Raw genomic sequence first — 26,543 nt, 5'->3', positions numbered from 1 at the left:
ACAGATCTTCCTACCACGATTCAGGCCTATAATCACTCAGGAGTAAATAACTGCAATGTGCTGTACCGGACACGACGGCCTAAGGCAACCCAGAAACAAGCTGGAGCAGAACACAGCAGCCCACTTATTAAGCAACATAACTTGGCACGAGCATGACACCTGTGCCACAGAACCTGCACTAGCTGTCCGCTCGTTACCAAGAGGAAACTAGGCTGTTGGTTTTGACCTATACAACTAAATGGCTTGAGACCTACCTGTTAAAAAAGCACTCTCTCCAACATGCCATGCTGTCACAGGCCTGGTCTACACTACACGTTTATACCGATTTTAGCAGCGTTAAACCGATTTAACGCTGCACCCATCCACACAACGAGGCCCTTTATATGGATATAAAGGGCTCTTTAAACTGGTTTCTTATTACTCCCCGAAGAGAGGAGTAGCGTTGAAATCGGTATTACCATATCGGGTTAGGGTTAGTGTGGCCGCCAATCGACGGTACTGGCCTCTGGGCGGTATCCCACAGTGCACCACTGTGACCGCTCTGGAAAGCCATCTGAACTTGGATGCACTGGCCAGGTAGACAGGAAAAGCCCCGCAAACTTTTGAATTTCATTTCCTGTTTGCCCAGGGTGGAGAGCTCACCAGCACAGGTGACCACGCAGAGCTCATCAGCACAGGTAACAATGCAGTCTCCTGAGAATCGAAAAAGAGCTCCAGCATGGACCGCACGGGAGGTACTGGATCTGATCGCTATATGGGGAGAGGATTCTGTGCTAACATTTGAAAAAATTTCCAAGGCCATGATGGAGAAAGGCCACACCAGGGACTCAGTGCAGTGCAGAGTGAAAGTTAAGGAGCTCAGAAAAGCCTACCAGAAAACCAAAGAAGCAGACGGAAGGTCCAGGGCAGGGCCGAAAACATGCTGCTTCTACACTGAGTTGCATGCAATTCTAGAGGGGTCCGCCACCACTACCCCACCCCTGTCCGTGGATTCCAAGGTGAGGGTGGTAATCTCAGCTATGGCTGGGGACTCTTCAGACGGGGAAGATGAGGATGAGGATGAGGATGATGACGAGCTTCCAGAGAGCACACAGCACTCCATTCTCCAACAGCCAGGAGCTTTTTCTCACCCAGATGGAATTACCCTCCCAACCCTCCCAAGCCACTAGCCCAGACAACGAAGCCATGGAAGGGACCTCTAGTGAGTGTACCTTTGTAAATATAAAACATGGTTTAAAAGCAAGCGTTTTTTAATGATTAATTTGCCCTGAGGACTTGGGATGCGGCCAGTATAGTTATTGGAAAAGTTTGTTAACATGTCTGGGGATAGAGCAGAAATCCTCCAGGGACATCTCCATGAAGCTCTCCTGGAGGTACTCCAAAAGCCTTTGCAGAAGGTTTCTGGGCAAGGCAGCCTTATTCCGTCCACCATGGTAGGACACTTGACCACACCATGCATGTAGCAAGTAGTCTGGTATCATTGCATGACAAAGCCTAGCTGAATATGCTCCTGGTGACTGCTGGCATTCAAGCAACATCCTTTCTTTATCTTGCTGTGTTATCCTCAGGAGAGTGATATTGTTCATGGTAACCTGGTTGAAATTCAGGAATTTCATTAAGGGGACAGAGATGGCCATTCCTACTGGGCTGTTTACCTGTTGCTTAAAAGAAATCCTTCCTTGCATGTAGTCATGCGGGGGAAGGGGTGGGACGGGGAATGGCGCTGAGCTTTTTTGCGTTTGGCTAGCAGGGATCTTCCCTGCTACCAGCCACGCGGTGCGGGGAGGGGTAAAGTGATCATCCCAGAGAATTGGATGGGGGGGTGGTTTCTGCTGCTGCATGTTAACAGGAAAGCAGCAGCACTGAACGGGATTTGCTTGCTATTTGGGAAAGGAGGGCACTGTGTATATGAAGACTGCAGAAGCCGAAAGACAATGGCTTACCATGGCCGCATGCAAGCTGAATTCTGCTGCCCGGACCTGCGTCTGTGAGATCTCTAACACCAGAGCCACACGCACTCAATATTAAGACGCAAAATGCGCCCTCGCAGTGAAATCACATGTGCTATGTAGGGTGAATAGTGTTGTTCACCGTGAAAGAGTATAAGCATTGTCCTGTAAAATGTCTCTCTTTAAATACTTCTCTCCCTTTTGCCTCCTCCCTCATGCAGCTGCAAATTTTTCAAGCCTCCCAAATCCATCCCGAAGGTTCTCTCAGATAAGGCGGCAGGAAAAAAAAGACACGAGACGAAATGTTCTCGGAAATCATGGAAGTGACCCGCAATGAAAGAGCTCATCTGAATGAGTGGAAGGACGTGGTAGCAAATTACAGGAAAGATGCCAGTGAACGTGAGGATAGGAGGGACGAACATGAGGAGAGGAAGGACGCTCGAGATTAGAGGTGACGGCAGGAAGATCAGCGGTGGCCGGATGCAACGTTGGGGCTGCTGCGTGATCCAACTGACATCCTCCGACATCTGGTGGAGCTTCAGGAACAGCAGCAGGGTCACAGAGTGCCGCTGCAGCCCTTGTGTAACCACCTTCACCCCTCACCATATCTTCCTCACCCAGAAGTGTAAGAACGCATGGGGGAAGGCTTCGTGCACCCGCCCACTCCACCCCCGTGTACAGCCCAACCAAAAGGCTGTCATTATTTTGAAATTGTTTTAGTAGCCTTTTCCTTCCCTCCTATCCTCCTCCCAAACTGCACCCAGGCTACCTTGTCAGTTCTCTCCCTCTTTTTATAATGACTTTTTATAAATAAAGAATACATGATTTTTAAACAATAGTGACTATTTCCTTATGCAAGCTGTAATCGAAGGGGGAGGGTGGGTTGCTTACAGGGAATGAGTCTACCAAGGGTGGGGGGGTTCATCAAGGGGAGACAAAACAGTCACGCCGTACCCCGGCCCGTGATGAAACTCGCTTTCAAAGCTTCTCTGATGCGCACCGCTTCGTGGTGTGCTCTTCTAATCACCCTGGTGTCTGGCTGCGCGTAATCAGCGGCCAGGTGATCTGCCTCAGCCTCCCACTCCGCCATAAAGGTCTCTCCCTTACTCTCACAGAGATTGTGGAGCACACAGAAAGCAGCAATAACAATGGGGACATTGGTTTGGCTGAGGTCTGAGCGAGTCAGTAATGTGCACCAGCGCACCTTTAAACAGCCAAATGCACATTCTACCACCATTCTGCACTTGCTCAGCCTGTAGTTGAACAACTCCTGACTGCTGTCCATGTATGCCAGGCTGCCTGTGTATGGCTTCATGAGCCATAGCATCAAGGGGTAGGCTGGGTCCCCCAGGATAACTACAGGCATTTCAACATCCCCCACTGTTATTTTCTGGTCTGGAAAGTAATTCCCTTGCTGCAGCCGTTTAAACAGAGTAGTGTTCCTGAAGACACGAGCGTCATGAACCCTTCCTGGCCATCCCACGTGGATGTTGGTGAAACGTCCCTTGTGATCCACCAGTGCTTGCAGCACCATGGAAAAGTACCCCTTGCGATTTACGTACTGGGTGCCCTGGTGCTCCGGAGCCAAGATAGGGATGTGTGTTCCATCTATCGCCCCACCACAGTTAGGGAATCCCATTGCAGCAAAGCCATCCACTGTGACCTGCACATTTCCCAGAGTCACAACCTTTCGAAGCAGCAGCTTAATGATTGCTTTGGCTACCTGCATCACAGCAGCCCCCACAGTAGATTTGCCCACTCCAAATTGATTCCTGACTGACCGGTAGCTGTCAGGTGTTGCAAGCTTCCAGAGGGCTATCGCCACTCGCTTCTCCACTGTGACGGCTGCTCTCATCTTGGTATTCTGGTGTTTCAGGGCAGGGGAAAGCAAGTCAAAGTTCCATGAAAGCGCCCTTACGCATCCGAAAGTTTCGCAGCCACTGCAGATCGTCCCAAACCTGCAAAACTATGCGGTCCCACCGGTCTGTGCTTGTTTCCTGGGCCCCAAATCAGCCTTCAATAGCTAGAACCTGCCCCATTACCAGCATGATCTCCAAAGCACTGGGGCCCGCGGTTTGAGAGAATTCTGTGTCCATGTCCTCTTCACTCTCGTCACCGCTCTGCCATAGCCGCCTCCTCCTCGCCTGGCTTTACAGGTCCTGGTTCAGCACAGACTGCACGAGAATGCGCGAGGTGTTTACAAGGTCCACGACTGTGGTCTTGATTTGAGCAGGGTCCACGCTTGCTGTGCTATGGCGTTTGCACAGTTCACCCAGGAAAAAAGGCACGAAAAGGTTGTCTGCTGCTTTCACGGAGGGAGGGATAAGGCTGTACCCAGAACCACCCGCAACAATGTTTTTTGCCCCATCAGGCACTGGGATCTCAACCCAGAATTCCAATGGGCGAGGGAGACTGCGGGAACTATGGGATAGCTACAGCTCCGGAAATAAACGCTAGCCTCGGTACATGGACGCACACCGCCGAATTAATGTGTTTAATGTGGCCACGTGCACTCAACTTTATACAATCTGTTTTACAAAACCAGTTCATGTAAAATCGGAACAATCCCGTACAATCCCGTAGTGTAGACATACCCTCAGTTGCTACAAGCAGAGCACCAAACAAAGAGGGGCTGGCGGCAGGGTATTGTTTCAAGCCTATTCCCCATCTGTCTGAACGGGCCAGGCTTCTATAGCTATCAGGACACAACGCAAGTTTTATTTATTCTGGCGTTCGAGGAAGTAGATTTGTTGGCAACACTCCTAATTTTATTACGACTCTATGATATTTGATACTTTTCTGAAGTGCTAGATCTGAGGTCCTGTGATTACATAAGATTCTCAAGATTTTGTTTATTTAAGAAGTGAGTTTCTAGCCTTCATGTTTGCAGATAAAGGCTGAAAAAAAACATGAACCCTCAAGACTCAAAAAACCAGAAAGCAAATAAAAAGATCTCAACTTTTTAAAAAAAATCTTACAATTTTAAAGCCACTCGTGATATTTGATCACCTGGTGTTGGCAAAAGTAGAGAAGGACTTCATGGGACTGATGTTTGTGGAAGTAGGGAACTCTGATCTTTAATTTGCAATTCAGTAAAAGCTTACTGAGCAGTTACTTTGCTTTATAAAGTTAAAAGGATATTTTATGGATTATATTATCTTAAACTAGGTGTTAAAACAGCCAAGGAAAAATAACATCTTTTTGGTCCCCTACTGTTGAGGAGGTGCTTAACTGTACGTGTTGTGTTGACAAGAATTAGTTCGTTATTACAGCACTGCTTATTAAAATGGCAATACACAATAAAAATATTGATCTGATTTTTAGAAGTTATGTCAAGTGACTCCTATTACTTTAGCCCTGCCTTCTCTCACAGTGCAAGAAAAATTATATTGCTATCAAAATGATGAACAACTGGACATTAACGAGAGAACTGTATGGATACCTGATAAAGTGGATAATGTTAGATTAAGGGGGGAAAAAAACTAAGTATTAAATTCTTTCCTGAATTAAGCCTTCCAAGTTTATCAGCACAAGTATTTTATTCCCTCCACATCTATGATGAATGAAATCAATACTTTCACCTTTTCATTCAGCAAACCCACTTTGAAACGTGCGTGTGTGTGTAAAATGGAACAGACTCTTCACTATCCAAAAGGCATCAATACTGCAATATACATTTCAATGAGTTTTCAGGGGAATTTTTTTTTCCCCTGAAAGGATAAGACAATACAAGACTTGACAATTCAAAGTAACTGAAATATATGTATACTGACTCTAGTTTTCCAAGCGCTGGATGCCGGAGCTCCACAACTGAGCTGGATTATGGTTTGAAACTGCAGAGTTACGCAACACCAGCACTACACAGCTCTGTACACAAATACAATTTTGAAAACTACTGAACAGACACAGGTTATACAGGAAACATTTTCCCAGACTGACAATTGTTTTTTAAATCTTTCAATTGTTGAACAAACAACTGAAGTGTCATTCTTCTCTAAAAAGTGACTGTCAGGTTCCATGCTCAAGACATAACTAATTGTATGTATGAACTCAGGATATGTCTACACTTAAAATGCTACAGTGCTGCTGCTCTGCTTCAGTGCAGACACTACCTACACCAAAGGGAGAGGTTCTTCCATTAGCATAGGTAATCCGCCTTTCGGAGAGGCGGTAATTAGGTCAATGGAAGAATTCTTTTGCCGACAACCAGAGGGTAAGGAGGTATATCTACTTCTCTTGGTATGTGGATTTTTCACATCCCTGAGAGATACAGCGATAGCAATATAAATTTGTGGTGTAGACCAGCCCTGACTCTGGGTTCTGACAATCAATCTAGGCTCTTTCCATCGTATACACTATCACCATTACCAATGAGAAAGGCTCAGCAGGCTAAGCTCTGTCCTCTCTTACACCTGTACAGCATTACTGTTTGCAGATGAAGCCCTCAGTAAAATTATCAATCTATAAATTGGTTTATGCATGTTTATAGTATGTGTGTGATGAGAGCATTGTTTAAACAAATGGAATTGCACAGATGTAGCTGAGAGCTCAATTTGTCATGCAAACCCTCTGATACTAGTGATACCACTGGAGGTGTTGTTGAAAAAAATCCACTTGATTGTCCAAACCCAGCACAATTTTGCAGAAACCAGTGATCTAATTAATATGGAACTATACAATACCTTTATATACATACGTATGGTTATACTGGGGGCTAGAATGCCATTCCAACATTTTTGTACTGCATTATACCCTAAAATTAGGGAGGTAGGAGGACTTCCAAAAAGACACTACTAAGGGCAATTGGATACACCTGTGGAACTCTACTGACTAAAGTGGGATTGCACAGGTGTACGTGGCAGAACTTGATCCACAGAATCTTCATGCTAGTGAAGATGCAGAAGGAGGACAGGCTAGGAGCTAGTCTACAAATAAGTATTTTTGCCTCAGCAAATCTGACCTGGAACTATCCAGATGGTCACAGTGCCATTTTTTATATTCACAAAGCACGTGGGTGGAATGCAAAGGAAAAGATAGGGACAAGACTAATCCTGAAAACTTTGAGAGTCCATGGTCAAGCAGTCAAGAGCCAAAAACACCAAAGCGAAGGTTGCACATACAACTATAACTCTGTCTTGGATCTACAGAGACTGTACTTTAAGTACTCATGGTATTTCTCAAGTACAACAGGAGTAGCACTCTGTATAAACAAGAGTACATAACACAGTATCTGAACGTAACTAGCAGGTATGCAATAAAACACTTAAGGAACTATTACCAATGCAGTATAGTAAAACAAGGTAGTAGTAATATAAGTCCTATGTATTATTCATATAACACTTTCCATCAGTAGATCTCAAAGCATTTTACAAAGGAGGTCAGTATCATTATCCCCATTTTACAGATTGGGAAACTGAGGCACAGAGGAAAAGTAGTGAACAGTGTGTCTGTTCACATATAATCAAGATTATGATGAATTCTTAATAACCAAGTGACTATCAGTCACAGGCCTAAATCATGCACTCCATACTCAAACAGATCTCCCAATAACTTTAGAAGGTATTTTTCCCAAGTAAGGACCACAGAATTGAGTCTGCTGTGAATATACCACTCAAGAAACCCACTTGTAATTATATGGAAAAATTCAGGTTTCACTTTACCTTATTTGTGAAGATCAAGATATACTTAACTTTACAAATAAATCCTTGACAAATTGTCCAGGAGATGAAAATTAACTAAAATGACTTAAAATAGTTCCATCTACAGGTAAGTGCCCTGACTTTTAACTTAAGCAGGAACAGTAAACTGAAAAGTGTATTCAAGCAACATCACTGTGTGTGTGCGCATATAGCATACTATAAACACATTCTCCAGTAATACAGAAATGAGATTCAAGAAGCCTCTGCTAAATGCTTCCAATACCTCATCAATACATAAAAACCTTACAAACTAAGGCCCCCAAACATGCAAACACTTTCATATTCAAGTAACATTACACACGAGTAGCCCCATTAGATTCAATGGGTGTACTGGTGCATATTTCTAAAATTAGCACCTAGATTTGTAACAGACATATTTTTGTTTCAATAGTGATAATTTGTTGCCTGCAACGCTTATTTAAATAACTTGGACTTTAGTTGGTTAGATAGCATCTAAGTAGAGGTAGTTGAGTTTTACATTTATCATCTAACTTCCAGCCAGCTATAGAAGCCTGCTAGCAACAGTGTCAGAGATAAAATTGAAAAACAAGTCAAACTATCACACTTGCCAGAACTACCTAATAGTCTATTTCCTCACAGAGTTTCATTCATGAATTCATTCATCTCACCATATTTCACCTGGATTTGAAACCAAATTCTAAGAGCTGTGTTCTGTCTGCTATTCCCGGTTCCACTCTTGGCTTTTATACTGACTCATCCATCACTGTGTAAATCTACATTGAGATTCATAATCTCTTTGATTTACCTTTATGTAATTTGATTACTATGCAAAAATCCTTACCTAGTAGAGTCATAGTGGGAGAGGCCAAGCTGGATTCAAATATTTTAGTTCTCTCATAGCTATAACTTGCTTGTACTCACTTGCATGAAACCAAGGCGCACACAGTTGCAGACACTCTTTCCTCATCATCTAGGAGATTAGTTGTCACACTTCCATTGCACAACTATACCGTTGGTATCCAAGTGAATTAAACGGAAGGGTGTAATAGCACGCCAAGTTTGCACCCACTAGCTACTGTAAGTGGTTACAAATGTGTCAGTGGTAGAAGACTTGCCCTTACTTTACCTACCCTCAGAAAGCTAGCCCTGCATCCAGAGTAGCGTGTGGGATTTTTTTTTTTAAATCACTTAAAACTTGTTACATTGACTACCGTCTTAGATTTGTACAATTCATCTTCTTTTGTTCATTCTGGTTCTAATGGATTTTCAGAAAAGTCCACTGTGCTACCAGAGTGTCACACAGACAGATAAAGGCTGCAGAACATTATGGGGCTGATACTAAAATGGTGCAAGTTGTCCTAGCACCTGTCCTGGTTACAAAGCTAGCTGCATCTTTGTCCCAGAGGAAACTCACTTCAGGTGTCAGGCCTTATATGCTTACCTCTTCTGGAATAGAGTTCTACAGTTCTCCCACTCTGAGACCAGACTCTGGGCTACAGTAATCTGTGTATCAAACTATGCTTACCTAGCAGGTCCAACTGAGTTTGGTGCCTGTGGTCCTTTCCTTCAGGAATTTGTGATTAGTGGTGAATATAACGATCAGATGGCCTTCTTAAAAATCAAAATATTGTTTAATGCTTAATAGTCAGAACACATTTAGAGTAAAAGGATTTTAAAACAAACCGTATGTGCATGTGTGTCTGTGTCTTACCTAAAGTTCACCAACCTGCGAAGGTGTCCTAGTTTCTTCAGACACTCCAGCAGGTGCCTGTCTTAGTCTGCTTCCCCAAAGAACTCAACAACTACTTCCCCTCTGGAAATAAAGAATCTCTTTTTAGCCAGAGAATGTTCCTTGCGTTGTCACCTCCTGGGTTTTGGGCTCTGCTCATCATAAACCAGTTCAGTGAACTCTACAAGTAATAACAGACTCCTCAGAGTTAAGGCTCTGCCAGGGTCCCATAACAACCCTAAAGCATTTGTTGTGAGGTGGTTTACCTTGAGCTGTTCTTCCTGCTCACTTGTTTTCCATACAGCCCACTATTAAACAAAACCAATATATTCATACAATGAACATCCCAATAGCAAGGTATTCATAAATTACTACAGAAGAGCTCTATATCCACCACAGCTCCAATGAAGTTGATGGAACTATGACAATTTAGATCAGCTGAGAATATACTCTAAGTTTTCTCTAGTGTGTCATAAGCAGAAGGTCTGTACTAAGTAAGGGAGAACCAAAAACTGTAAGAGATTAAGACACACCAGTTGGGTGGAAACCACCACCACACACTAGTGTGACTTTTTCAATAAGCCTCGAGCTATGAGTTATCTGCCAAAAGATAACTTCCTTTGGTATTCCAGTATCTCTGAACAAAATATAATTATACATTTCCTCCAAAATTTTTTATACACAAAACTTTAAGGCCAGAAGGGACCATCATGACCATTTCGTCTGACCTTCCTGCACATTGCAGGCCACAGAGCCTCATCCACCTACTCCTGTAATAGACCCATAACCTCATGTCTGGTATGAAAAAGGTCTGACATACACATTTTTGGTAAGGTAAAGTATGAAAAATAGAGGCTTATTCTGGAAATATCTTCTCAACCATAATTTTAGCATAGTTTACATTCTAAAAAAAAAGTTGCCTAAAGACAGGAAGATAACTAGCAATCTGAAGTGTTTTGGGTTTTTTTTTTTTTAAATACACTGGCTGATCTGTACACCCACCCACAGCACACTATCTCCCAAGGTACGAGTGCTATTAGACACAGTAATATCACTCACAGAACAGGTGCAGCTATTACACAGTTCTAGTAAAGCATCAAGGAAAGGCTCCATGAAGCAAGAATTTGCAAATCAGTATATATTAAATAAATGCTGTCCTCAAGAAATAAGAATTAAGTCAAAGTGTGTTTTTACTGAGACCCATGCATGGAGTTCTCCCTAAATCTGCTGAATGAACATGCACAGTAATGTTTCTGTGGGACAACGGAGAATGCATCATCCATGCTGCGGATTGTATGAGTTAACCCCACGTTCAGCTACTTCCATTGATATTTAATCATTTCTGCAAACACTTTTGTGTTTCTTCCTCTCTGCAAAGTTACTTCTAAATTAAAACATGAATTAACCAGGCACACTGTGTATGCCAACTTCTGCGTAGCGCCTTTCAAGATTTAATCCTTTCTATATTCAAGACCTTCATCCATATCTGCACTGCAAATAACAGTGTTAAGGATTTCCTGGTTAAGACATGCTTACCATTTAAAATATGGATGGACCGTAACAGTTTTGTTACCAGGTCACAAAATCAGGCTTAGGTCTCCTGAAGACATGGGTAGGCTTTATGGAAATAGCACACAAAGGGTAACCCGGTCAAGGGTTTATAGGATAGACGGGAGCCTTAGTTTTATTTGGGTCTCTGTTCGAGTAGGCTATCATTAGATTATTTCAAAGTGCAGAGGGCAGGTTTTATGTAAGAATTTTATGGGAGAATTTCTTTCAGCTAGATATTTAAACTCTGATAGTTGGGATCAGTAGCTCAAACAAACTAAAAAGCTTAAAAAGTAAATGGCCTCATTTTAGATGGAGATTTTTTTCACCCACTTTCCCTCCTTGCAGTCCTGTAATTCTGGGGGATTAGTCTCCCCAGTCCACTCCTCTCCATCTTCTCATTGTCTCCCCATCATTCCCCAATGCACCCAGCTGTCAGCTTTTCTGACTGTATCACAAGTCACAGAACATTTAGTATATTTGCTAAAGCCCCAGTTTCTGGGGTAATGAAAATCTCCATTTATCAAAAAAAATTAAAAATAAAAGGTTTAGCCTTCATGGTGGCAAAGAAGAGTTGGAAAACATGACCCTTAAATGTTCAAAATCCAGACAACTAACAAAAAGAACCCAATTTTATTTTTAAATTCATTTTGAGGCTTGACTCATGATCTTTGAATAGATTCTAAAACCAGAAAAGACAACTGTAATCATATAGGCCGACTTCCTGCATAATACATACCACAGACCTTCTCCGAATTACTTCTTGTTTTACCTAGAGCATATATCTTTTAAACAAAATATGAATCTTAATTTAAAAATTGCCCATGATGGAGAATCCACCACAACTCTTGGTAAACTGTTTCAATAATTAATTAACCTGTTAAAAATTTATGCTTTATTTCTAGCCTGAACTTGTCTAGCTTCTACTTCCAGCCACTGGATCTTGTTATATGTTTGTCTACTAGACTGAAGAACCCATTATGAGATATTTGTTCCCCATGTAGGTACTTACAAATAGTGATCAAGTTACCCCTTAAACCCATATCTCACCAAACAAAAAGAAGAGATCTCAGAATATAAAAAATAAAGAGTGGCACTGCTTTTAAAACTGGACTGAATAAAGAAGTTTTTAGGTGCTGAGGCAACTATCACTAGAAAAAGTGGAAAGATTTATTTACAGATGGACAACCCCTAAAACAGATATAGCTGATATATTTTAAAAAATATACAATATGAATTTATACAGATTGCTTACTTTTTCAACAAACACTTTCAGATAAAAAAGGAACCAATAAAGTTATATGTATTAGTAAACTTTGTAAGAAGGCTTGAAGCTTCAGCAAACAAGATTATGTCTAGAACATATTAATCTGATGACTATGTTTTTAGAGGACAAGCCACAAGAAGCTATTGAGCGTAGACTGTCAATATGAAGTAACAGCAAAAGAATGGAATAAGATAATATAGACAATAAATATTGGCTGAAATACTGACCAAGTAGTACACTTCCAGTACTTTTTAATTTATAGAATGCATGTTTCTCTATCTCTACTGTGACAAAGTTCCTCCTCTACCTTGGTGGGTCCTGCGCTTATAGGTGGATTTGCTCAACTCAGAGATTCACCATGTGGGTCAGGAAACAGCCCAGAGACCTTCCCCTCTGGTAGAAGCCACAGTCCAGGTCAATTCCTCCTCTGTCTGATCAGGAGTTGGGGGGTTTGGGGGGAACCCAGGCCCGCCCTTTACTCCAGGTTCCAGACTAGGGCCCTATGGACTGTAGCTGTCTAGAGTGCCTCCTGGTACAGCTGCGTGACAGCTACAACTCCCTAGGTTATTCCTCATGGCCTCTTCCCAACACCTTCTTTATCCTCACCACAGGACCTTTCTCCTGGTGTCTGATAATGCTTGTACTCCTCAGTCCTCCAGCAATTTGCCTTCTCACTTTCAGCTCCTAGTGCCTCTTGCTCCCAGCTCCTCACATGCATGCTACAAACTAAAGTGAGGTCCTTTTTAACTCAGGTGCCCTGATTAGCCAGCCTGTCCTAACTGATTCTAGCAGTTTCTTCTTAATTGGCTCCAGGTGTCCTAATTAGCCTGCCTGCCTTAGTTGGTTTCAGCAACTTCCTGCTTGTTCTGGAATTGCTTGTTACCTTACCCAAGGAAAAGGGATCTACTTAATCTGAGACTAATATATCTGCCTTTGAACACTCTCCTGTAGCCATCTGGCCTGACCCTGTCATAATAAAATACATAATATTGCCCCAGATATCTTATGAAATGCAAGACAGCCTGGCTTCCTTTCATATATAGGATATGGAACTGCTGGGTAGTAGAAAGGTCTGGAAAATAATCCTGAAAGAAATAAAAAATAATACTAGAGAGATTAAGTTCTGTTAAAGTTCTAAACAAGTGTATTAGTAGTTGGTCTGCCAAAAAGACTCAAACCAAGAACAAGAAAACTACTCCTATTCTTGCTCTTCATAGCAAAAAAAAAAAAAAAAAAAAAAAAAAAAAAAAAAAAAGGGGGGGGGGCAATCTTTAATTTGTGGGCCCAGGAAACTATTCCTACTGTAGCTCACTGGAATAAACTATTAATAGAATATCTTATAATGGAAGGTCTAACAACTTTTGTGAAAACAGTTCCAGACAAATTTTTTTAAAAACCGTGAAATAGTATACTTTGCATGGGAAACCAGTTCAGTAGAAATACTGAAACCATTGAGATACTTCGATATATAAACACAGTAATCCTACACTTATAGGATAGTCAGGAGGGATATACACAGAGGATAATAATTCAATTACATCCCCTTCAGCCCTCTTAGCTTTCCTTTTATTCTGTTCTCCTAAGACTCCTCCCCTCGCCATTTCACTCCCCAGAAAACATTCACTTTCCTCCCTCTCCCCCTCCAAAAAGTTAATATGAATGGTTACATAAGCACACACACATATACCCCCAGGCTAAGGATGTGTTTAAATAATTTTGAATAAAATAAAATGTTAACGATATAACAATATGGTCAATAGACAATATATGGTAAAATACAATACGTTGCTTATATTATCCATTCTGTATTAAGATATGTACCTATATATGTTAAAACAATATTACTGTCCTGTCTTATTACAAATGACCCAAAACATCAAATAAAGTCTCTTCTCCCTGCCCCCCAACAAAGTCACCTCCTTAACCCTCTCGTTGTTAAACTAAATAGATTGAGCTCCTCTGAGTCTATTACTATAAGGCATGTTTTCTACTCCTTTAATTATTCTCGTGGCTCTTCTCTGAACCCACTCCAGTTTATCAACATTCTTCTTCAATTGTGCACACCAGAACCAGGCAGAGTATCCCAGCAGCAGTTGCAAATACTGCACTTGAGGATATTTATTATTTGTGTTAGCATCGCACCTGGGAGGCCCGGTCATGGACCGGATTCCCATTGTGCTATGTGCTGAACCAAAACAGAACAAAACATTTGGTACACATCTCTCCCCACCTTCCTCACAGAGAGCCACTAGAGAGATTTTTGCTTTCACAGCAGCGTGGGCAAGTGGTCTTCCAAGCTAGCCTCTGCCTGCAAAAAAGCTAAAGGCTGAGCAGGAGCAGAGGTGAAGCTCCCACTCTCAGAAAGCCAATTTCCCCTTCTGCTCCATGCCAGTTATGCTTTTGCAGACTAGAGAAGGCAGGGCCTGCCCAAGTTCTGCTGCAATTGAACTAGAGCCTCCCCCCCTCACTGTTGGGTCTTTTATTCTAGAATTTATACAGTGCCCATCACCATAGTATCAGAGCATCTCTATTCTACAGAGCGCTGACCCCTAAAGACAGTTGCCTAGTATTTAGCTCAGGGATCGGCAACCTTTCAGAAGTGGTGTGCCAAATCTTCATTTATTCACTCTAATTTAAGGTTTTGCGTGCCAGTAATACATTTTGATGTTTTTAGAAGGTCTCTTTCTATAAGTCTATAATATATAACTAAACTATTGTTGTATGTAAAGTAAATAAGGTTTTTTTAAATGTTTAAGAAGCTTCATTTAAAATTAAATTAAAATGTAGAGGCCCCTGGACCAGTGGCCAGGACCCAGGCAGTGTGAGCGCCACTGAAAATCAGCTCACATGCTGCCTTTGGCACCCGTGCCATAGGTTGCCTACCCCGATTTAGATCCTCGTTTATGTTCCTTGTTCTAATCCACTGTGTTTCTTTGGACAAGTCCCTGAACTGTCGTGTTTCTGTTTCCTGCATCAGTAAATACAGGATAAATTCCTTCCTCTCATGCATGGCGTGAGGAATTGACTGGGGTTTGTAAAGTGTTTTGCAATCCTCAGAATAAAGACAGTGTCCAGATGCACGTTAGTATTGTTTCAGGAAGGCAAACTATGAAACTGCTACCCTGAAGTCCAAATTGAGATCTGGTCTCACATTGAGTGCAGACAGTACATATACCCCTCTCTCTCAGCCTGGTCACCAGCAGCCCAGCTGTAAGACGGGATTCTGTCACACGTGGAAAAACAAAGTTGTGGGTGCAAATGAAAAGCTTCACACAATCATGCAGCCAACTCAGGGACTAATGTATGTACCCTGGTAGCAGATTAAATTTAGATGTTCACATTTTTCATAAAGTTTGAGGTTGGGTTTTTTTTAATTTTAGTTTGTTTGAACAATCGAGGGTTGTGGGTTTGTCCAAGAGTCCTGCAACACTGAACTGTAGTTATCCAGAAAAACTATTTTTCCATGGCTCATTCTATGGTGGAGGTTCATATAGTTAGTAAGACTGCTGGATGCTGAAGCCCGATCTATAGATTATGTATTAATAATACTGATTACTGAAGAATTCCCAGTTATCACTCAGATGTTACAGGCTCTTGTCTCAAGATCAGACCCAGTATTAAAAATACTGTTTAGTTGGATTACTTGCATTACTGCTGGGAAAAAAAAGCTCAAACTAGTTCTATGGACATAAATGGTAATCTCAGCACAATTTCCTCTTGCTCGCCAAATAAAAAAACAAATTCATGGCCCTTTAATTGCTTCTTTATGACGTAGACAGATTATCTCAAAATCTTGTTTTTAAGATTAGAAATATCAGGTCCTCTTAAGGTCCTTCAGCAAACAAGGAAAAGAGCTAAACAGTTCTGGCACATGGAAGTGTAAACTGAGCTGCAGCTGAGGCTATGTTTATACTATGCAGCTTTTAGCAACACCGCTGTGCCGCCACAGCCATGCTACTAAAAGATGCACAGTGTAGCCGCTGTTTGTCGGCAAGAGCAAGTTCTCTGGTTGACAAAAAACTTCTACCCCCAACAAGTGGTGTTAGCTTTGTCGGCAGGAGCAAAGCCCTGTTCACACCAGCGCTTGTCAGCAAAACTTTAGTCTTGGGGGAGGGGAAGAAGAGGAGGAGAAGAGGGGGTTAACACCTCTGAATGACAAAAGTTGTGTCTTTCATTTGCCAGTGTAGACAAAGCCTTAAGTGTAAGAATCAGTCTCTTCAGCACTCACGCCACTGAGGGGACAGAAGCTCAGGTTACATCTTTGTGTGGCATCACCAAGAGTCCTCCAAAGTTCTTGACGAGACCCTCCAGCAAAGAAAGGGAAGAACTATATAGTTCTAATGTTAAGGACAAAATGGAAAAAAGAGTTGTTTACATGACTGTTGAGACAATGCTATATACTTGAGAAGGTAATAACAAAGCAAAACATTAATTTTTAAAATAACCCCACTAACAATATTCAAAGACCTAGTACCAGAGGATGGGAAAACCATTTCCCAGCCTGCTGTGAGACTTTTCACAATTTTAAAGTTTCCCATTTCACTTTAGGACAAAACCAAGATATTTCAAAATTGGTGTAAGAATAGAGAAAGACACCCCACCCCACAGAGCCAACCACCCAGTGCTTATGGCACTCACACGAGATGAAGGAGACATAGACTTTAAGGGTCAGAAGGGAAAAAATGTGATCATCTAGTCTGACCTCCTGCACAAAGCAGGCCACAGAACCCTACCCATCCACTTCTATAACAAGCCCCTAACCTATGTCCGAGTTACTGAAGTCTTCAAATTGTGGTTTGAAGACCTCAAGCTGCAGAGAATCCACCAGCAAGTGACCCGTGCCCCATGCTGCAGAGGAAGGCGAAAAACCTCCAAGGCCTCTGCCAGTCTGCCCTGGAGGAAAATTCCTTCCCGACCCCAAATATGGCGATCAGCTAAACCCTGAGCATGTAGGCAAGACTCACCAGCCAGCACTCAGGAAAGAATTCTCTACAGTAACTCAGATCCCACCCCATCCAACATCCCATCACAGAACACTGGGCATACTTATCTGCTGATATCAAAGATCAATTGCCAAAATTAAGCTATCCCATCATACCATCCCTTCCATAAAGTTATCAAGCTTAGTCTTAAAGCCAGATATGTCTTTTGCCCCCACTACACCCTTGGAAGGCTGTTCCAGAACATCACTCCTCTAATGGTTAGAAACCTTCGTCTAATTTCAAGTCTAAACTTCCTAGTGTCCAGTTTATATCCATTCGTTCTTGTGTCTACATTGGTACTAAGCTTAAATAATTCCTCTCCCTCCCTTATATTAATCCCTCTGATATATTTATAAAGAGCAAGCATATCCCCCCTCAGCCTTCACATCCCTGATCTCCCTGATTCTATGAATATTTATACAGACTGAGGCCATGTCTACATCTAAAATTTTGCAGCGCTGGTTGTTACAGCTGTATTAGTACAGCTGTATAGGGCCAGCGCTGCAGAGTGGCCACACTTACAGCAACCAGCGCTGCAAGTGGTGTTAGATGTGGCCACACTGCAGCGCTGTTGGGCGGCTTCAAGGGAGGTTCGGGGAACGCGAGAGCAAACCGCGGCGAAGCTGGTCTCCTTTCCCGGTTTGCTCTCTCGTTCCCCGAACCCCCGAACAAGCAGGTCTCCTTCCCTGCGGTTTGCTGGGTGGTTCGGGGAACGCGAGAGCAAACCCGGGAAAGGAGACCAGCTTCGCCGCGGTTTGCTCTCGCGTTCCCCGAACAAGCAGGTCTCCTTCCCTGCGGTTTGCAGGGTGGTTCCGGGAAACGCGAGAGCAAACCGCGGCGAAGCTGGTCTCCTTTCCCGGTTTGCTCTCGCGTTCCCGGAACCACCCAGCAAACCTCAGGGAAGGAGACCTGCTTGCTCGGGGTTCGGGGAACGCGAGAGCAAACCGGGGAAGGAGACCAGCTTGATTACCAGAGGCTTCCTCAGGTATGCTGGGATACCTGCTTATTCCACGGAGGTCAAGAAAAGCGCTGGTAAGTGTCTATATTTGATTACCAGCGCTGGATCACCAGCGCTGGATCCTCTACACCCGAGACAAAATGGGAGTACGGCCAGCGCTGCAAACAGGGAGTTGCAGCGCTGGTGGTGCCCTGCAGATGTGTACACCTCCTAAGTTGCAGCGCTGTAACTCCCTCACCAGCGCTGCAACTTTCTGATGTAGACAAGCCCTCAAACAGCTCCAAACAGAAGAGATTCACACGCTGGAGTAGCCAATAGCCTGATGGTTAGGGTAAGATCCAGATTCACAAGTGTTCTGAACAAGGCTGAGTAGGCACTTGAACTTGGCTTGCCTGTGTCATCTGTATCTTGGATGAATGCCATATCCACTGGGCTATGACTATTATAGGGTGGATCTCCCTGGTTTTGAATAACAATTATATCCTGGACCAGATGCATCTTCCCAATGAAAGCTTCATTGAAAATGCCCCTTTCCAGAAAAAAAAAGTGTTCAGGTCGATGAATCGGCATTTTCTGACACAAAACTATCTTGTTAAATTCCAGCTCTACCTGGCAGCGAGCACAGTATTTCATTGTGGCATCTCTATGACTCTTAACTCACTTTCCAATAATTATGCAGTTCATCTTTGAGCAGAAGACATGTTCAGGATGCACTGAAATGGTGCATGCTCCATCAGTGCCAAAGACTAAAAACACATTACTAAAATAATTCAAGGACTTGTATAATTGGCGTCTCTTCCAGACACCAAATTTGTCCATAATAGATGGAGTTTTTATTTTTAAGGAAGTTGGGGAAGAAATAAAGGAAAGGCAAAATACCACCACTCCACTTGGGTAGGGAAGAGTGATATGCCCTGGTGTCAATCATGTAACATCTCCATTGAAAATACTTCAGAGTAGATAATTCATATTGTTAAAAAAGACTTATGTTACACTCCAGCACAGCAAAACATGTACATTATTCATATTTAATGACAACAATGCTGCATTAAGAGATGGCAATCTGGAATGACATAGGTATGTACCTACTAGAGTGTTATGCATTTCAGATGACAAATCTACAAAAACACAAAACAGTTTACAAACAACTATTTTCCGGGGAAGGAGGGAGGGGAGTGTTGCTCCACAATATCAATGGCTTCATGACAGAATCTTGGTTTTCCAGAAATCCATCTACTCTTGTTCACATTTCTCACATGATGTCACAACAATTTTCAAAGCAACTGATTTTTATACTGGAACAGACACAGAGGATGCTCAGACAATATTCTGTATAAATCTATTTCAACTCCCCCCCACCACTCCCTTCTTCCAGCACCTCAGCTTAACCCTTTGCTGAAGCAGGGGCCAGAGCTGTCTTGCAGTGCTTTCTAAAAAGGTTACACAAAGTTCAACCTCAGAGTTGCTGAATGTAAAACCCGGATAAATGGATGTTCATAGTTCCCAGTCAAAGAGAAAGCACCATACAGTTCTTAGTGTAACAAAGGATGTAATGCATACAAAACACATTGTAAATAGTATAAAATGTTGTAAACAGCATTTGGAATACTAATAACTTTTAAACAAAATCTATTGGATAGAAGAATCAATTGGTGTAGCTTATAAAGACTTCCCCCTTTTGTTTCTCTTTTACGTACAAATATTTTCAAATAAAAGGCTTCAGCACAGTATTTTTATAAATTAGCACACACATCAAAACACATTGCCCTCTGATCCTTTCTCAGAGATGATTTCTGAGTTTTTAGAGGTAACTATATTACATAGTGTGCGTCACCTGGACTCTTTGGAGCTGAGAAATGACAGCCTCTTGGTCCTTTCAAACACTTCAGCACCCTGTCCACAAATGAACAGCCTGGGGAGCTCCACAACTAGCAGCCACCCAGTCCTGGAATTAATAGCTGACTGATCCTCTCAGTTGCAGGGTACCATATCTCCTCATAAGCCTGGCTAAGTCAGGCAAGAATTTACAAAGTGCTACCCCATTCTCTCTAAAACAGAATCCCAGTTTAGAGCAGAGTGCTAATAACAAAACAAATTCCACAGGCAGTTCCATAAAATGCACTGTGGTGGACCAAATATCATGCTAATGGAGGGTTTCCCTAGTAAATAAAACTGAAATAGAACTCACCTGTATCCAAAGTGGTACAGGGACTGGGACCCAGCCCTCAAAGCAAACACAATGCTTGGTCCTGTGTCAATCTATACAGGCCTATTTTTAACTCTTCTATTTATAACCTTTCCCCAATCCCCTGGCTCAGCTCTCAGAGGATAACTAAGGTATGACCTGGCAAGAGGGTTGCTCATAATGTACAGCCACAGAACAACTAATGAACATAACTACCATACCCTGTTCTGGGTCTTTCTAGCTGAGTTGCCCTGCCCTGCCCTCTGCACCTGTGCAAAAAGAGTATCCAACCAAGATCCAGGTCTCCTCCCCACAGCTTCTCTTCCCCTCCTGGAAAAAGAGGGATTCTCCCATCACTGTAGTTAATCCACCTCCCTGAGAAGTGGTAGCTAGGTCACCAGAAGAATTTTTCCACCAACTTAGTACTGTCAACACCAGGGGTTAGGTCAGCTTCATTACATTGTTCTGAGGTGTGGATTTTTCAAACCCCCTGAGCAACATAGCTACGTCCACCTAACTTTTTAGTGTAGATATGACCTGGTCAAATGCTACAGTAAAGAGCATGTGGGTTACAATATCACGAGCAGAGGAGTGGATCTTCAGGTGACCAGTAAGCATCAGATGATAGAGCTGTTTCTTAGTACAGTAGTTTTTCTCCTGTGTCCTTAATTATACAGAACAAGGGACTTAAGATATAGGAATCACGACAATTGGGCGGAAAAGCTGTTTCTAAAGAATATGTTTTATTGAGTATAAGCAACTCTAAGAAGTCAGTTTATGTTTTCAGCAGAAACCCAGTCATTTTGGGTTTTAATAACCTTGAAAATAGAACTCAAATCAGACTGATATCTGAATACCAAGTCTTAGTTACAAAGAACACATTTTTTACTTTACAAAGGTAATTTACCAAATTTTCTCATGTAAAAGTTCAATCGAGCACAGTAACAAGGGCTGGGTTTGTATATTTGGGAGAAGGTGGGTTTTTCAGAAGCTTTTTTAACCATTTTAGCCAAAGAAAGAATTATAATAAACAGTTATTCTCACTGCGAAGTAGTGCACTCCTGCTGAAAGGCTGCAGTAGCATTCTGACAAGCAGGAGTGTTCCCAGTTATCTAGGTGATTCAGGAACTCCTAGTAGAATCAATAGTATATTAGCTTCAAATTCAATGATTATCTCACATTGTATGTAAGCTCAATCTCCAGCAGTTCAGTCAAAGTCTGAAAATTTATTCGCCTATAAACTACACAGCTTCTTTCTTGTTGAAAGATAGACAAGTATTCAGAAACAAAATGACTACTCATTGTTGATGTTTGGTACCATTTGTTTCAATAAGTTTAACAAAACAAACTATGATCCCCTGCTCCCAGCCACTTTCTGGCAGAGAGAAAAACCAGTGCACAGGAGATGAGAGGCATAGTGAAAAAGAAAATGGGGCAAGCCCTGCCTCTCTAGCATTCATTCTTTTCCCTTCAACCACACAGAAGCTCCAGGCTATGGAATCATTCTCCCTCTCTCTGGTCCAATGACTATTCAAGTGTTTTAAACAATGTGGAACAGCTTCAGCAGGACTGACTGACTGACACACACACACACACACACCCTAGGTTACCGGACAGCCTGGCGGTTTGGACACTCACCTGAGAAGGGAGAAACTCAAATTCAAGTCCCCGCTCCAATTGTTACTTAATTATTCATATGCCATGAAACGGTTTCAAGAGTAGAGATTGAGAGAACATTCTGTAGCCCAGTAGTTAGGGCACTCACCTGAGAAATGTGAAAATCAAGTTCAAACCCTTGCTCAACATTGGGCAGATGGGGAATTCATCCCAAGAGAGCCTCCTAACCACAGAGCTAAAAGTTATAGGAGGGCAGCACTACCTCCTCCTCTAACCATTTTAGCCTTTCATTTCCTTTGCTTTATATTTTTAAAAAAATACCCAAAAGCTAAATGAATGTTTCATTTAAACCTGAAATGTATTTTTAAGTCAACTTTTTTGCAATTTACAGTTTGGGGTCAACTGAACAATTTTTTTTTTCTGCACATAACTGCTAAGCTACCAAAAAAAAAAATTCAATTATTCACTCAGTTCTACTCACAAGCAGCAGGAAATCTAAGACACTAGATATTACAGAATTTAAAAGTTCTTTTTATTTCTAAATTTAAAATTTCACGTTATGGTTATAAAGATAGCTTTACAAAAGTGTGAACTGAGGCAGCACTGTCTTCTTGGGTCTACTGACAGCTATCCTACCTCTCCTGCTGCTCACAGGTTTTCCTAACAGTGATATTCACTTAACAAGACTATCACTGTCAAGCACTTCCTTTCCCTGAAGCTGAGACTGAGGAGGAGGGAGCAGGAGAGAAGAAATCTAACCTTCCTACCAAGGCACTATTTCTGCAACTCACTGGCATCCTTCTCTTCCTAACCAGAGAGAAGTTCAGTAAGCTTTTCAAACTCTGACTGTATTTAAAAGTAACAAAAATAAAACTAATGGGACAAGACCAATCAGCAGGACTTCCCCAACTATGCAAGCTATAATGAACATCCAGCTATTTTAAAAGCTTCAAGTGAGCATGCAAGTTGGTTTCAGAACTCCCCTATCTTCTCCACATGTGGGTCCCTGCATAGAAAATGAAGTCTTAACACGCTGCTTTAAGTGTTTCTTCACTTTGAAATTCAACCATGAGCAATTCTGCTGACTACAGCAAAACTAGTGGGCTAGCAAATGCAAAAGGAGAGCAGAACCAAACAGCAAGTGACCTGGCATGAACAGTGGTACATGGCTGCTAGCAGCCAGGGGAGATAAAATCTTACACATGCAAAAAAGAAAACAGCCTGCAGATAAACTGGGTTTAATACAGAGGGCACAAGTGTTCGAACATGTTCTCTGTGGCTATTGCTCCACTTGTTTATTTTCTTCTGCCCTAGAATTATTTAGGGAATACTGGAGTTTCCAGAACAGCAGTTAGGCACACATCTTCCACTGAATTTCAATGGAAGTTTTGTGCCTAATTCTCTTAGGGCCTGCTAACATTGTGTTAACGGCGCTAACAGCATTAGCTGAAGGTTTTAACTGGAGTGCTGCCCTTAACCAATTCTCAACCACCAGGGCCGCCCAGAGGATTCAGGGGGCCTGGGGCCTTCAGCAGCGGGTCCCAGGGCAGAAGGACCCCCCACCGTGGGTCTTCGGGGCACTTCGGCGGCAGGTCCCGGGGCAGAAGGACCCCCATCGCTGAATTGCCGCCAAAGACCCAGAGCGGAAGAAGCTCCGGGGTCCCTGGAGCAAGTGAAGGACCCCGCTCTAGGGCCCCCGAAAAACTCTCGTGAGAGCCCCCTGCGGGACCTGGGGCAAATTTCCCCACTTACCTCCCCTCCTCCCCCCAGATGGCCCTGCCAACCACACAAAAATCTCTATCTTGAGTTAAGTAGCACATTAAATCTGAGCTCCTTAGCTCATTGGGGGTTATGGGTTGAAGCTCAAGTACTACTGATACTTCAGCTAGTAATGCAGAGGGGACCCAGCTACTCTGCAGCTCAAATGCTATTTCACTGTGCCTGCTCTACTGTGAAGGCCAAAAGTATAACAGGGTTCAAAAAAGAACTAGGTATGTTCATGGAGGATAGGTCCACCAATTGGTCAAGATGGTCAGAGTCCAGGGACTCGACTTATGCTCTGGGGTATGTTTACACTGCAATTAGACACCCACAGCTGGCCTGTTCAGCTGGATTGGGATTGCAGGGCTCGGGCTAAGGGGCTGTTTAATTGAGGCATAGAGATTCAGGACTCAGCCTGCAGCCCAACTCTGGGACTCTCCTACCCCACAGGGTCCTAGAGCCCGGACTCCAGCCAAAGCCCAAACATCTACACTGCAATTCAACAGCCTCTCAACCCGAGTCAGCTGGCACAGGCCAGCTGCGGGTGTCTAACTGCAGTGCAGACATGGAGATTTAGGGACATGTAAGGTATGTCTGCACTGCAGTTAGACACCCGCAGCTGGCCTGTGCCAGCTGACTCGGGTTGAGAGGCTGTTGAATTGCAGTGTAGATGTTTGGGCTTTGGCTGGAGTCCGGGCTCTAGGACCCTGTGGGGTAGGAGAGTCCCAGAGTTTGGGCTGCAGGCTGAGTCCTGAATCTCTATGCCTCAATTAAACAGCCCCTTAGCCCGAGCCCTGCAATCCCAATCCAGCTGAACAGGCCAGCTGCGGGTGTCTAACTGCAGTGCAGACATACCTTACATGTCCCTAAATCTCCATCTGCCAGAAGCCAGAATTGGACAACAGAAGATGGATCACTTGATAATTGTTCTGTTCATTCCCTCTCAGGCATCTGGCACCAGCCACATTGTTTATACTGGGTCAGAGCATTCTTAAGCTCTTATGGGCTAGGCTATCTTGACAGGAGTGAACCTGAGCATAGCTAACTCAAGCTAACTTAACAGCGAAGATACACCCTTAGCCTTCCTGGTCAATCCCTAGCCATAGCCACAGGAAGGTGTAGGATGAAGTCAGAGAGAAGGTAACCTGCATCAGGATGTTGTGGATAAATTCTTAACAAAAGAAGTTTGTGAGCCATCAGGCTAAGAGAGAGCACAGATTGCGCAGTGACAGCATATAAAACCATACGATTCCAAACTAGGTATTATGAAGTTCTATGGAACCAAGAGCATTCCAGCACATATAAACACTATACAATGCATACAGGTATAGTCCCAACCCTGAAAAGAGTTCAACTGCCTTTAAAATAATTAGAAAATAGACTACAAATTAATTTTAAAAACCCATGTGTATACATATATCATCCAACAGATCTGTCTTCACAAACCCACACCATAATCCACTAAAATATGGCATTAGCTCTTCCAGGCAGATTAGTGTCATTTAAGGACTAACCCATGATTTCCATTTGACACTGAAGAGTTCATTTTATACCAGCATTATGGTGAGATCGTACTGGATTGTTCCAGGGAGGAAAGAAAGGAGGGTCCTGGGGATCAGGAAGTTTTTCCCCTTTTTTAAAAAATAAACATTTAGCAAAAGGAACAAACAAGAATCCTGCGTGGAACAAGTGAATCGGGGTTGGAGGACCCCTGCGAACAATGTGCTGGGGAAAGGTTTCCTAGTCTCAGCCCAAGCTCTCCTTTCAGAGGCAGACACGAGCAGAGAAGCAAGTTCAACTCCCCACATCCATCAAAGCACGCTGCAAACACCCCCGCTCCTCCCCAAGTGGTTTCCAACATATACAGGTTTTACAGTTCGGTTCAATGGCTCTCAGCAGCCACGCTACACAAATTGTTCCAGCATCTCTGCAGCCAACTGACCCGGGGATGCTACGCTGCACCCGGGATCCTGCCGGGAAATCCCCGCAGCAGGAGAGCGCGCTTTTAACCTCAGGGCGACACCCCTGTCCGCCACACACACACCCCCTGCACCTGGCCAGGCCCCTTCCCCGGGACGAACCGCACCTCCTCCTCCTGTTCCTCCAGCGACGCGTCGCTCTCCGGCCGAAGCTGCTGCTGCTGCCCCCCACCTGGGCTCGCCGCCTCCTCGCTCTGCCGCCACCGCCCGGCTTCCTGCTGCTCCGCCCCGCGTGGAGCCGCCGCCTGCCGCCCCGCGTCCGAGCAGCCGCCGGGGCAGTCCCGGGCCAAGCCGGCGTCCCCCTCCTCCGAGAGAGTTGAGGAGCCCGAGGAGCTGGAGCAGGACGAGACGATCCGGCAGCCGCCCCGCAGCCGCTCCGGAGCGGCCGAAACTTTCTCCCCCATCGCCGCCAAGTGCCGCGAGCAAACAGGAGCCGCCGCGGTGGGGAACCGGCTCAGCCCCCCGCCGCCGGCGCCTACATGCTCCGCCGGGAAGCAGCCACCCGCGGCCCCAGGGGCACCTCGCGCCGTCCGGGGCAGCAGGGGCTACATGGGGCGTTGGCTGCGAGCCCCGGGGAGTCCCTGTCCCCGCTGCTGGGGGGCCGCGTAGGACCACGGCTCCGAGCTCTCGGGGCCAGCGGCGGCTCCTCTCCCAGGCAGCCGGAGACGCGCCGAGCCTTCCGCAGCTCCGGCGAACCTGCCTCCGGGACAGGGGAAGGGGGAGACGGGCAGCCCGCAGAGCCAATGGTAAGGACGGCGGTGGGTGGGGCCTCCAAGGATGATTCCTGGGCCAAGAGCCCAACGTGAGCGGCAGGTAATGGGGAGAGGGAGGAGTGGGGAAAGGAGGGAGCCAGGCCGGGAAGGAGGAAGGTAGACAGAGGGGAAACAACCAGCTAAACAGGAGAAAAG

At 43.9% G+C, this 26,543-nt stretch overlaps 1 protein-coding gene across 2 annotated transcripts in view; it reads right to left on the bottom strand.

Annotated features, from left to right (window-relative positions):
• Positions 1–26,057, bottom strand: part of MAST4 (microtubule associated serine/threonine kinase family member 4) — a 433,584-nt gene extending 407,527 nt beyond the window's left edge. The window contains exon 1 of one of the 2 annotated variants that reach the window (XM_050946844.1): positions 25,743–26,057. In XM_050946844.1, the coding sequence (XP_050802801.1) occupies positions 25,743–26,039 (297 nt within the window). In that variant the 5' untranslated portion in view covers positions 26,040–26,057. The remainder of the gene's footprint in view (positions 1–25,742) is intronic. The other variant, XM_050946850.1, reaches the window with a different exon arrangement.
• Between the last annotated feature and the right edge of the window lie 486 nt (positions 26,058–26,543).

The sequence above is a fragment of the Gopherus flavomarginatus genome, chromosome 3 (genome assembly GCF_025201925.1).
Source record: "Gopherus flavomarginatus isolate rGopFla2 chromosome 3, rGopFla2.mat.asm, whole genome shotgun sequence".
In the NCBI taxonomy this organism is placed as follows: domain Eukaryota; kingdom Metazoa; phylum Chordata; order Testudines; family Testudinidae; genus Gopherus; species Gopherus flavomarginatus.
This window is presented reverse-complemented; position numbering and strand designations above follow the sequence as displayed.